This window comes from Eretmochelys imbricata, chromosome 12 (assembly GCF_965152235.1).
Source record: "Eretmochelys imbricata isolate rEreImb1 chromosome 12, rEreImb1.hap1, whole genome shotgun sequence".
NCBI lineage: Eukaryota > Metazoa > Chordata > Testudines > Cheloniidae > Eretmochelys > Eretmochelys imbricata.
The window spans coordinates 8904494-8917971 of NC_135583.1; the positions used below are offsets into that span (position 1 = coordinate 8904494).

At 42.5% G+C, this 13478-nt stretch overlaps 1 protein-coding gene across 8 annotated transcripts in view; it reads right to left on the reverse strand.

The window, feature by feature from the left end:
* GNAO1 (G protein subunit alpha o1) overlaps window positions 1-13478 on the reverse strand; it is a 253722-nt gene that overhangs the window by 150580 nt on the left and 89664 nt on the right. For 3 of the 8 annotated variants that reach the window (XM_077830867.1, XM_077830871.1, XM_077830869.1), the window contains exon 3: window positions 12794-12935. In XM_077830867.1, coding sequence (XP_077686993.1) covers window positions 12794-12935 — 142 coding nt within the window. Of the gene's footprint in view, window positions 1-457; window positions 478-6723; window positions 6771-12789; window positions 12936-13478 lie in introns of all 8 variants that reach the window. The other 5 variants (XM_077830873.1, XM_077830868.1, XM_077830866.1 and 2 more) reach the window with 4 other exon arrangements.

Below are 13478 nucleotides of genomic sequence, written 5' to 3' on the forward strand. Positions count from 1 at the left end.
TGTTCTTAAGATCCAAGGGTTTGGGTCTGTGTTCACCTGTACCAATTGGTGAGGATTTTTACCAAGCCTTCCCCAGGAAAGGGGGTGTAGGGCTTGGGGGGATATTTTGGGGGAAGACGTCTCCAAGTGGGGTCTTTCCCTGTTCTTTGTTTAACACATTTGGTGGTGGCAGCATACGGTTCAAGGACAAAGTTGCTAGCTTGGGGAAGTTTTTAACCTAAGCTGGTAAGAATAAGCGTAGGGGGTCTTTCATGCAGGTCCCCACATCTGTACCCTAGAGTTCAGAGTGGGGAAGGAACCTCGACACATGGACATAAAGACTTATCAGCCTATTTAATTTAGTATGGGGCACCTGTCCCTAAAATTGCTGAGTGCCAGATGGATATCCTGTGACAGCAGCCCTAGGTAATGTGTCGTCATGACACTTACCACGGTGGAAATTCCTTTTAGCTACAACAGAATATAATTGTTGATGTTCTTATGATAAATCTACCATATAGAAGTGTGGCGGGTCCTGTCTGCATTCTCCACTACGTGCAGCAAAAGTGGAGGTCTCGCTGAGTTCCAGGTCTCATTCTATGGAATAAATACTGGCAAGAGAAGGTGCCATGGCTGTCTGTGGTTAACTTAAAGGTCACATGACTTGCAGGCTAGCTTCACTGTCTATCAGCTCTACAGTCTGTCCCAAGTTACTGAAAGCCTTTTTAATACAGTAAGCCCTCAATAATAAAATAAAAAGCAACCGGATACACATAGCATGACCACTCATCCGCCAGAAAGTAAATAAAATCCCCAAATGTCCTGAGCCAGCAAGCAACAAGTTCCATGTAAAACTTGAGATAGATTATTTCAAGGATTGTCTCTTTTATGGTTTCTATAAAGGCCTGCTATGGAACACGAAGCAGCATCTTTCCAAAACATTACCTGTCATGTAGGAGGTTATAACAGTGCTGTCTGGGCCTTGGTATAGTTGAGTTTTAAATAAAATCATTGGATTTACGTGATCTCACCCCTTAAAGCTTAAATTTTCCACCCAGTAAAACTCTCCTGCATGCTCATAGCACCAAACTAAACAGGGTGTGTAAGGTGCTGTTAGACTCCCATTAAAGCCCTGTACATGTGTTTATCTGATGTGTAAATAATGGTAATGAACATGCGGAGGAGACAGAAAAGGCGCAAGGAAGGTCAACGTTAAAACTGGGAGTGACTTGCTTTATTTAACACATTATTTCACCATTGTCAGTTGCTTTTCTTGCAACATTCCTGTCTTGTGGCTCCTAAGTGTATTAGTTAAACAAAGGCAGATTTCTTTCTAGTTATAGCGTCAAATTTAAAGACCATTTCATGAAGGTGTGTCCGAGTTGCACCTAAGCAGACAGGTGTGACTTTAAGTATGGAGGCCTAAGTGAGCGTTTTGTAGAAACTTAACTTGGTGTAACACACGTGCTGAGCAGAGGGAGAGAAATACAGACGCAGGCTCCTTCTCTGGCACACCAAGGCACTTCCACAAGTACATGAACTCATCGATACTATCCCATATATATACAGCTGTCTTTGCCGCCAATTCAGTGTTTTAAAATGAACATTCAGGCCTCTTGCTATTTTGCCATTATAGCTGATCAGCTCTATGCAAAACAAGATGGAATTGTGGGTTTTATGATAAAAGCATGAAATTTGCCAGAGTCTTAGGGCCTGATCTAATCGAGATGTTCAGATATGGGGTGTTCGCCAACTCATGTTGGCTGTGGCTGCTATTTTAACAACATCGCCTTAATCGGCAAATAATGTCGTTTTACAGTTGGACGTACAAGGCGTGTGTTTTTGGTTTTGCTTCACTGTGACCTTAAGTTTGGCGTAAGGACACATTTTGTACTAAATTGGATTGTCAGTGTAATCTTGGCAGAATTTAATCTCAGTTCTGTCTTTTTTTCAGATGCTACATTGGTGGTGTGAAAGCTGCGTGGTGATTGGGCAATATTAACTGTTTACAGCAGCAAAAGATATGATATTCCTATTGGCTGTTACTAGAGCTTCTAACATATCAGAAAGATACATGTTTATTCGAGAGCCAGATCCATCAATGAAGACATCCTATTCCTCCACTGACTGGGGCAAGTGTGTATTTTGTCAGGGAGACACAGGTGCAGTTGATTAATCCAGCAGAATCAAAAAGAGCGCATTTTGGATCTGGCTATCAAACAATGCCAGAGACTTTCATAAGCTGAATGCATTTCCCATACCGATAGATATGTGTAGATTAGATGACAGCGATAGTATTAAAAAGACTCTGACCAAGACCCATGGATGTTGGCACAAATCCTGCTGTATCAAGTTTTAACAGGACCACACTTAAAAGAGCTGAGAGGGCAAAAAACCCTAAGAAAGTTGTGGATGAAGCCAGATAAACTGCAGAGGACAGATGCATGTTTAATTGAGCAACACAAAGGCACCCCAGAAAAAGAAGCCTGCTTTATTTGTGACATGAATCTACCGTCAGAAGGCCCCCATGAAGCTTCTACCTTCAGCATCGATCGTCGAGCCCACAAGCGTGCACTTCAGCTGCAAGACCAAACCTTGCTTGCAAAACTAAGCGCAGGGGACTCTGTGGTCCAAGAGGCAAAGTCTCATGCAAGATGTTTGGTGTCTCTTTCTAACAAAGTCAGGGACAAGAAAACTGGGCTTGCCTTTGCTGAACTGATATACTGCAGAGACAAGACTAAATGAAGATGTCTTTGAACTAGCAGATCTCCCCGGGCTCTATACAACTACACTAAAATATCTGGAAGTGACACTGGCCGGGCGCATTCACAGCACTGAATTAAAATCCCGTATACTTTGACACATTCCAGATCCCCAAGCACACAAAGAAGGACCTGATGCGGTCTTTGGCTTTAATCAGGATATTGGACATGTCCTCCAAAAAGCATGTGAGGAAGACTGTGACAAAGAAGCACTTCACCTGTCCCAAAGAGCAAAAATTATTTGAAGGCACATGTTTCAAATGAAAACACAGTGTACTGGATCATTGGACCCAGGATGCTGGAATCACTATTGGCACTGATGTCCATGATATTGGATGGTCCGAACATTAAAATACAGTCAGAACAAGTGTCCATTAATACAGCTACCCTTGCTGTTGTATTGCAACAGTTGTGTCAAAGTAACATCCAATGCCATGAAGGCACAAAAAGTTTGTACCACAACAAAGCTTGAGACTTACCTTTGCCAATCTGTGCTGGTTTGACGCTTCATGCACAGACATGAAAAAGTGAACTAGTAGATAACTTCTTGAAACTTGGATTGTCCATCTCCTATGACAGCGTTGGCCATCTCTACCAGCATGGCAAACAGGGCATGCCAACACTTTGAAGATGAGAATATAGTCGGTCCTCTAAAGTTTTGTGGTGATCTGTTCGCTACTGTGACCATAGACAACAGAGACCACAAGCCCTGCCCTACCATAGCAACAGACTCCTTCCACTGAACTGGGCTATCACTTTTTCACCATCCAGTATTCAAGTGGAGGGAATTGTCCATGGAATTCCCACCCGGGGCTGAGAGACTGCAGCATCAGTGAAGAAGACTGTCATCACTTCTTGGGTCTTACACAATTTTCCCTCCATTGATCTTGAAGAAAACTATCCTTGCTGCAAATGTTGAAATCAAGACTGACAGGCAACTGATTACCTAAGCCCTGCAAGAAGAATGCAGGGGGCTTGAACAAGGCAAGCAGCAAATCTGAATACCTTTAATGGAGATCAAGACATTCCCTGGGCAGCTTACCATGACAGCAAACAGACAGTGCCAGATTTTGCCCCAGCCATTACTGTGCTTCATCCCCTCTTTCCAGATGATTCCAAGACTCTGTCAATGATTTGTCATGCCACAGATGTGATAAGGAATGCTGTATGCCACCTAAACCCACTGTGGGTCCTCCCCTTTTCACCATAACCAGACAGATACAGCGGACCTGACCTGCTGGTTATGGAGAGGAAAAATTTGTCCTTATGCTGGGTGGTCTTCATTTGGAGATGTCAAGTGAAAAGCTGATTGGAGATTGGCTAGAAGACCATGGATGGACGGAAGCCTTTGTTCAGGCCAAAGCAGCCTCTCTAGGAATGGCTTATTCCTTCATGAAAGCATCTCATGTCACACGAACCAGGTGTGCCCAACTGCCAGTATTCTGTACATCTTGCTCCAAAATGCATACAGACAGTTTACCCAAGGTCTCAGGGAAGATGAGGCACTAACAGGTATTGTCACGGTGTGACAAGAAAAAACTACAAAACCCATTGTTCCACTTCTGGCATATCACACTTCATCCGGAGCTCCTTGTATTGACCCAGATGTGCTGTCAATCCACCAGGCATGCTTTGCTCTCTACACTGAATGCCGTAGAAAGCTGTCACCCTGGTTCTTTGCGTTAGATCATACTAATTATTGTTCAGTTAGTTCCTGTTCATTGGGTGCCTGCTCACCTCCACGATATGGTAAAGCCTTCACACAATGCTTCCAGACACAGCTAGAGAGTTCCTAAAGGAGAACTTTACAGTTTGCAAGACGTAGCACGTTTTCTCTGCAATTGAGCTTTACCAAGCTCCTGAGCAAAACACTGCCAGAATCAAAGCGGATGGTGGAGCTGCTGGAGTAACACAAAGGCCAGAGGACTCTCAGCACCAGGTGACAGCGGGACCAGAAGTGGCCAGGCTGACAGGAGAATTTGAAGCCGCAGCAGAGAAAGGAACCACCAGAAAAGGGTCTAACACAAAGCACCATGAGCAGGTGAAAGGTGTCCAGACTTCTTTTGCATGGCATAACCAGGCACTTGTTGAGGTCATAGAAGACATGAGCAACCCCTTCTCAGAAGAGAGTGTAGACTTAGTTAAACTGAACACCAAAGACATTTGTAGGCCCTGTTGTGATTGTCTCTGCTAGGGACACTGAAAAGACTGGGCAGAAGCAGTATGACATGTTTGTAACAGAGATTGCAAGACAAAACCAAGCCATTAACAGAGCTTATCAAGTGAAATAAAGTCCCCTTGTTCAGCAGGCCTCCTGTGAAGGAGACCTCCAAAACCAAACTGCAGCTCTCCTCCTTGAAAAATGGTGGGGAATGAGATGTTTCAATAAACTGAAGACTGAAAAGTCCTTCTTGTTTCTTCATTCGTTTTAGGCTGCATGTTTATGTAAGCTGCCTTTTCCATCTTTTTGAGACACAGAAATGTCCTGTTATGCATAGATCAATCTGAATGATCATTGTTAGAGAAATATAACTTTCTATTCATGAATAGATGCTTGTAAACTTATTATTTTTTCTGTATAATCAATATTTTAGTAACTATTCTCTGGTGACACTTCAGAGCATGTTAATTTTTACTATTTTTGTATAACCTCAACCCGTCACACTTCATTGCTTTTGTTTTTGGGACTCCTAAGACAATAGGAATCTAAATGTACAAACACAAAACCTCACTGGGATGGTTTAATATCATAAACAATCAGTATCAGAAAAACATCAGTAGAAAAAATGCATTCAGAACTTAAAATGGCTGCTACAGCCAACATGGCATGAGTTGACCATGGCCCCGTACCTGAAAATCTTGATTAGGTCATGTCCTAAGACTCTGCCAGATTTCATGTTTTTATCATAAAACCCACAATTCTTTCACAAATCGGCTAGTATGGTTGTGCCAAGGAGAGCTCAGAGCTGACTGGTACCAGACTGCCCTAGAAAATCATTCCCCGACTGAGGTAGAGTGGGATATTATATATTATTACAGCTCCTACAATTCTGAAGATGGAGAGGTTTAACAAAATATATCCCACTAGTAATTGGCAGGTGCTAATGTTTTTGCTGGGAAACTACCAGCCGGAATATTTCCATGCTGAGGTTCCTAACTCATTCATTCTTTCACGAGGGGCTGGAACTTGGGCAGGGAAGACCAGGAGCAATTATTTATTCCTTTCAGAATCACGAGATGCGCTTTTTTTTTTTTTTTGCACGTGTACTTGCTTAACTCAAATGACTGCAACATAAAAAGTGAAAAGCTGCCAAGTGATCATATGTGTTATGGTCCTGTCACTTATGATATAGGCCAGGGATCGGCAACCTTTGGCATGCGGCCCGTCAGGGTAAGCCCCTGGTGGGCCGGGCTGGTTTGTTTACCTGCCGCGTGGCAGTTCCCACTGGCCATGGTTTGCTGCTCCAGGCCAACAAGGGCTGCAGGAAGCAGCACGGGCCTAGGGATGTGCTGGCCGCCTGTCCCACAGCCCCCATTGGCCTGGAGCAGCGAACTGCGGCCAGTGGGAGCCGCGATTGGCCGAACCTGCGGACACGGCAGGTAAACAAACTGGCCTGGCCAGCCAGGGGCTTTCCCTGGTGGGCTGTGGGCCAAAGGTTGCCAATCCCTGATATAGGCTATGTCTATGGGCAGGTCTACATACGGGGCTAAGTCGACCTAAGTTATGCAACTCCAGCTACGTGAATAACATAGCTTGAGTTGATGTACCTTAGGTCAGCTTATTGCGGTATCTACACTGCCTTATGCTTCTCGTTCCAGTGGAGTACTGAAGTCGATGGGAGAGCAATCAGCGGTCGATTTAGTGGGTCTTCACTAGACCCGCTAAATCGACCCCTGGTGGATCGATCACCATGCATCGATCCCGCAGTAAGTGGAGACAAGCCTTATGTTACAGAACCTATGCTGGTATATCTCTGCCGACATAGCCTCCTAGTGTAGACGCAGCATATACGAACAGAAGGCGTTCTTCTCCCAGCATAGCTCTGCCAGCTCCCCCAGATAATGTTAGCTAAGCCAATGGAAGCACTCTTCTGTTTGCATAGTTGTCTCTACACTGAGGGGTTTGCTGGCATAGCAGTGTCAGTTTGGGAGTGTGATTTTTTTTTTTTTGGTCATACTCTTGGCCACCATAGCTATGCTGCCATAACTTAATAGGGGTGTGTATGTGTGTGTATATATATATATATATGAGAGAGAGAGAGAGAATGTGGGCTTTCAACTTTAAAAACTGTTTGTTCCACATGCACAGTAATGACCTTTCAAAGGGAATTTCAATATACAAACCACTTCATTTCATGGGCATTAAAAACACTTGCTTAAACAACAGCCTCTTAGGGAGTCAGATAAGCAAAAGGCTAATTGGGCAATACCATGCATTTAAAGAATGTTTAAATATGTATTGACAGCTTAGACTGTAGCATCTCCAGATATCTGGTCAATAACCTGCATTGTAAAAAAGTCATTTAGTTCACAGTGCACACTTATAGGCTCAGACTATGTAAATACGCATTTTATACATCATCCTATAAGAACTCTGATGAAGATTTACAGTCCATTGTGCTAACACAAACTTACTCAATGAGGCTATTTTAGCCTGCACTCCTTTTCTGTGAAAATACCACTAAAGAAGAGGAATTCAAAACACAAAAAGAATTCCCTCAACCTTGTGAGAGTGCAAGTAGGGCTATGCATGGCTGTGAGTTTGGGTCCCTAAAATTTATAAACTCATCCAGATTCTCTCAGCGTGGTTACAAATGTAGAATTCCTACTGAGTTGGTGCATACTACAAACGTATTCTGAGGGCAGCATTGACCTATACTGCAAGGTATTTTTCATAACCAATAGCTCAGATTTTTAACCTTAGACTTCACCCAGTTGTCTCTCTCCCAAAGCAATAGCTGAAAACCAATCATCTGCCCATAATTATGGTCGATCCAACACTGGCATTGATTTGCTTTTTCTTTCAATTACTAACTTTAGACTTCAGATTCCCCTACATAACTACACTGATCAGTGTGATTATAAGGATGAGTTAAAGAGAAGGAGCGTTTTTCAGAGATGCTGGCACTTTTAAGGACTGTCTAACCTGTAGGCGTACGTTTTATGGCCTGAATCTTACTTAGCTTTCCTCCCATGAATCCAGTTAGAAAGGTAATGATGAGAAATACACACATGTTCCTTCTGGGCCAACTACAGGTATTTGAGCAGATATTTTACCCTCAGTTATACTCATGCACTCTCTCTGAAATCAATTGTCACACACCTGTGACCAAGGGCAGAACCTGGCCATCAATATCCCCAATCTATATAGTAAGATTCTAGGATTGTCACTCTGAAGCCTAGAAAGTCTGAGTCAGAGTGAAGTGATGGAAACAGCTGCAGGCATGTGGAGAGCTCTTTTTGTTTAGAGTATCACCAGGTTCAATCATCGCTGGGTTTCGCGGGCTGGTCCAATTTTTAAGTTCTCACCATTTTGACTTTACAAATTACACCTGTGCAACAGCTTGGCTTCCAGCTAAAGTAAAGGTTGTATCTATGCCCTGCCAACAGTCCTAGACCATTGTAACTCAACCAATTACTATCCTTACTTTACAGTTAATTTGCCAACTGATCCACCATCTGTGCAGTCTTGCTCATACAACCCATGAGATTGTTACATGCACAGTTGCCACCATTCGCCATGTTCAATCATCACTGGAATTCAGTCCTTTATGTCCAATTTTTAAGTTCTCCACCATTTTTGGCTTTCTTTACACATGACTCTGACAGCATGCACTTCCAGCTATTACTAGTAGTAGTAATAATGAACGACTGACAAGGAGAATCTGGAGAATCTATAGAAGAAAATTCTTCCTGCCAATGGACTCTTCTGTTGGGCCTCTAGTAACTTTAAAAATAAATTAGATGCATATAAATAAGCACAGCATCTGCAGCTAAGATAATTAAAATAACCTCACAAGAGCCATTCATCTTCATGCTTCAGGGCAAACATATGATCACCAGCTGGGGTCAGGATGAAATTTCCCTAGCAAGGTACTGTACATAATTACAGTACCTTAGGCTGTTGGTACCTTTTCTACTGAAGCATCTGGCATTAGCCTTTGTCAGAGACAGGCTGATAATAAATGGATCTCTGGGCTGGTATAGCACTTACTATGTTCATCTTATGACTTTGACTGACAAGATGAGGGATTCAATTATGATTCTTCTTGGAGGCTTAATATTTAGCCTAATGGAAGTGGCAGGAGTGAATATGAACAAGTGATCTTGTATCTCTGAAACCACCAATGAGTCCTACATCAACAACAAAACCCAAGGTCATTCATCTCAGTCACACTTTATAAATGAAATAAGTTCTTTCACACTGAAAATCTGTATATGTCAAGTTTCCATCTCTAAAGAACCCCAGGTGAAATTCACCCTGGTGCAGAGGGCCGCCACAAGACATATCCACTGCTTCTTGTGACCTAACTGCAGGGCATAGGTCTTGCATGTAGTACTGAATATCACCCTAAAAGGACCACATTCCAACCGGCCCTGTTATGGAATGATTTAAAATGGAAAAGCATTGCTTTAAAGGGATGAATTCTGTAGCTATAATACTGATCAAATTGCCTGTTTAATGGCACCAAACCCTCTGTCTGGAGCACCTGTGAACTAATAAATGCAGGGAAACAGAAACTGTATAATATTTCTTTGTTTCTTCCAAGATCAAAATAAATACTATTATACACTTTAAAGCCAATCATTTCTGCAAGGAGTGGCTAAGAGAAAGGAACAAATGGTGAGCAAAGGGCCAGGAGAACCGATTTCTACAATAGCTAGATCAGGGAGAATGAAGAAATACTATGACAATCAGCTAAGAGATAATGTAAGGATCTGTTATGAAATAGCCCATGTTTCTCCTTGATCTTGTGCTTTTTATTAATAAACAGATAAGCCGCAGTCTGAACACAAGGGCCTTATTTTGATCTCACTTACACCTCTGTAAATCAGGAGTAACTCGAGAGAAGTCAATCCAGCCACCCCGAGTGAACCAGATCAGTGAGAACTGACTCAAGCCTAATTATTTGATCTTAGACAGCCTATCAATATCCTCTAGGCTAAAAGCCTTTGGCAGGTGCCCAGCCAACAGTGGGTAGCCTTTCTCTTTGCAACAGACTTCAAAATAAACTTGAGACCTCTCTCCTGGAGCTAGTATGGAGCAATTCCCAGAATTCTCACTAAGACCACAACATCCAGAAAGGAATTAGAAATACCTGAAGGCCTACAGGACATTAATCGCTTCTTCACATGAAACTACTTCACCCTTTTTCTGCTCTTCACCAAGAGTGGACTCCTGAGAACCCATCCTTGGGATTCTTCCACTTGATTAGAACCCCCCCAGTTTTTTTGTATTAACTGCATTATTCTCATTCTGTACACTTTCGACTCCGGGATGCGGGTGGGTTCTTTTTATGACTATTATGAAAATAATTGAAGGGGGAAAGAAGTCTGATACACGCAAAAGATTTAAGTGTATCTCTGAAAGGGACATTGTCAAGATAAAAATCATGGGCCAAAAGTTTCACCACTTAGTTTAAAATCCCATAGCGAGGGCAGGAAGTGGAACAAGCATTGATTTGTAATACCTATTTCTAATATGGGCGAATTTTCACCTTCTTCTGGAGCATGGGGCAGAGGTCACTTGCCAGTATGAACTAGAGTAAATGGTGGATTCTTTGTAACTTCAAGTCTTTAAATCCTGATTGGAGGACTTCAGTAACTCAGCCAGAGGTTATGGGTCTATTACGAGAGTGGCTGAGTGAGGTTCTGTGGCCGGTGATGAGCAGGAGATGAGATTGGATGATCACGATGGTCCCTTCTGGCCTTAAAAGTCTATGAGTCTAATTGGCTTAAAAACAAGATTTTCTCAAGGTGGATCCAAGAGTTGGTATTATGCCAGATCACGTTTTGCAGTAACCCATTGCTTTTCACCATTGTGGAGCCAGGTTCTAAAATCACATGCCTGGTTGCACATTTTCAAAATCCTGTGATGGGACATACATACTCTGCGTGTCAGAGGCATTGTTTTAAAAAATGTCTGTTCATTGACTTGTGTATAATGAAGACATGTACTAACAAAATTACGGGGGTGTCACTGGTACATTACAGGGTGTCCTCATGTTCAAAGAATATTTTACTATTTACGGGCCTGATCTAAGTCCCAGAGACATCAATGGAAGCCTTTCCAGTTACCTTAAGCTGGGGCAGGCGTTGTTCAAACCCTATTTCTATAGGAACTGAACCTTAGAAGTCAAAGGGGGGTTTTGGCTGAGTAAGGGCTGCCAAGATTTGGCTGTTAGGTTTGTGAAAAGTGGGGCATGCACCGAAAACAAAGAATCCCAAGCCCAAGGCTTCACCCCTGCATTTGCATTTCTGTACACCCACCATTCAGATTTTGTGTTCAAACTGTGATTTGGGGGGGCTGAGTCCCTGCAGTTTAGAGGCTGTCTTTAAAAATTTGGCCCAGAAGAGCAAGGGGAGCGGAGTTAGCAACAATCCAAGCAAACCTCAGTTTCTCGTCACCACGACACTGTTTCTGTGAGGCAGGGAGAACATGAGGGGTAGTCCTCAAGTCCCCTTGGTGTAACAGGAATTCTCCAAGGGAACAGTTGGCACCTTCTCTGCAGGAACAGGAACTGACATAACCTTTAATGCTATCCAAAGGTTTCAGGCAGCAATTTTTCATTAGTCATAGTCCTGATTACTGAGATCCTCCATTAGTTGGTAAAGCCAGAGCCTAAGTGGAATGGGTTTAACCTCAGAGAATTAGGATTTCATGCATAAAAAAATTAAATTTTACATTTAAAGCCATCTGTCACAGACTATTTATCAGACATGGAGAATGATTTTTTCCCCCTGTGCATAGATTTTAGCAAAGACAAGCTATGTGCATTGGTTGGAGATGAGTCACTGACTAATCAACAGTTCAAAGCCATCATGTTGGTTCTCAAACTGCTCACAAGATCTCCAATAGTAGTCTCTATTCTGTAAATCATGGTAGAAAATATCACCAGGATTTAGTTTCCCTATGGAAAAACCAGCAACACTCAGACCTCCTTGCTGTGCGCAAAGTGACATCGGGTCCAAATGACCCCAGAGCAGTAGAGGGCACACAGGTAAACAGACATGCCAATGCAAGTGAGAAGCTAAGCAGTGTGGATAGCAGCAGGAAGACTGCCAGAAGTGGAGTAGTTAATCTGAAACACTACAGCCGCTGCATGCCTCCACACAAACCTTATTCTGGGGAAAAAACCCTCATTCCAGAAGTCATTTCACTTTCAAAGTGGATTGTTAATGAAGAATAAGAAATCAGATAATTAAAAAAAAGAGAATTTTTATTTGCAGACACGAGGCCAATTACCCTGAAAAAACTAAAATTATTCTGAAAAAAAACTTTCCCACGTAGACAAGGCCCAAGGAAGACACCTGAACATCAGCAGAACTTTCTCTGTGAAATATTTCATTTTTTTTGCCTCAAGCAAATTTCCAATGGGTAGAAAATATCTACTGTACTGTTATCATGAGTTTATTTGCTCACATCTGTATTTTGGACCTTTGTAGGAGAATAGGAACCTATTTGTGGCCTGTAAAAGAGACCATGCACTGCCGTGTCCAGAGACAGCTGGGTTTTGTAATATGGAAGGAACCTATGGCCCCATTTTCATACTGTTTAGAGAGGCAGTTGTGCCCATAATTACCACAATTGCATGTGCATATCAGTAACTGCATGTGCAAATCTATTAAGTTAGCCACTTGCACATGCAATTTGCACAAACTGATCAAATTAGTCACGCAATTGCATAACTGAAATGTCTGAAAATCTTCCCCTAGATGTGTTTGGGTTGTGCAAATATGCCTCTTCTCATGCTATGTAATCTCTAGTTTTTCCTCCAAAGCAGCTCTTTGCAAATCATTCAATCCATCATTTCAATTGGATATTGACCTACCCTTCGCTCCTTATCACCGTATTCAATGCCCAAGGTATCCATGGCACGGACGATAGCTGCCAGTGACTGAATAGTGTTGCTATAGACCACAGGCTTGTACTGCTTCACGTCTTCTCCGGAGAAACCATCTTCATGAATGATCCTACATAAAAAGAAATGATAAAGACCTGAGACGAATGTCATTTGCATCGAAGCGTTAGAACAAAGTTGTTTAAAAATTGATTTAATAACTCGATTGGCCTAATTTACTTGGCATTTCTTTACTAGACCAGTGTTTCCCATTAGTGGCGCTTCAGTCTTTCGAGAGTGACATTCTAGTTTTCTCCTTGCTAGCTTCACGATGAGACCTCACACAGGGTTCCAGTTTACTGCTGTTGGCTGCCTCTCATTTAATTGAACAAATTAACTTGAACCTGGAGTGGTGCTTGAATGGCTTCATCTTCCAATTGTATGACAGCAGCAGCCACTGGTAGCCTAGATGAGGTTTCAGGTCCCAATCTACCTCACACTGAGGTCTATGGAAATGTTTCTCTTGATTCCAATTGGAATTGGATCAGGCCTGTAGTCTGGTAGACAGCCACAAACGCATCTATAATATAGCACTTACAACCCATTGGAATCGCCTGCTCAATAGACAAGTTTACCATAAGGAGCTCTGCCATCTGCACACCCTAAGAAGGGCTAA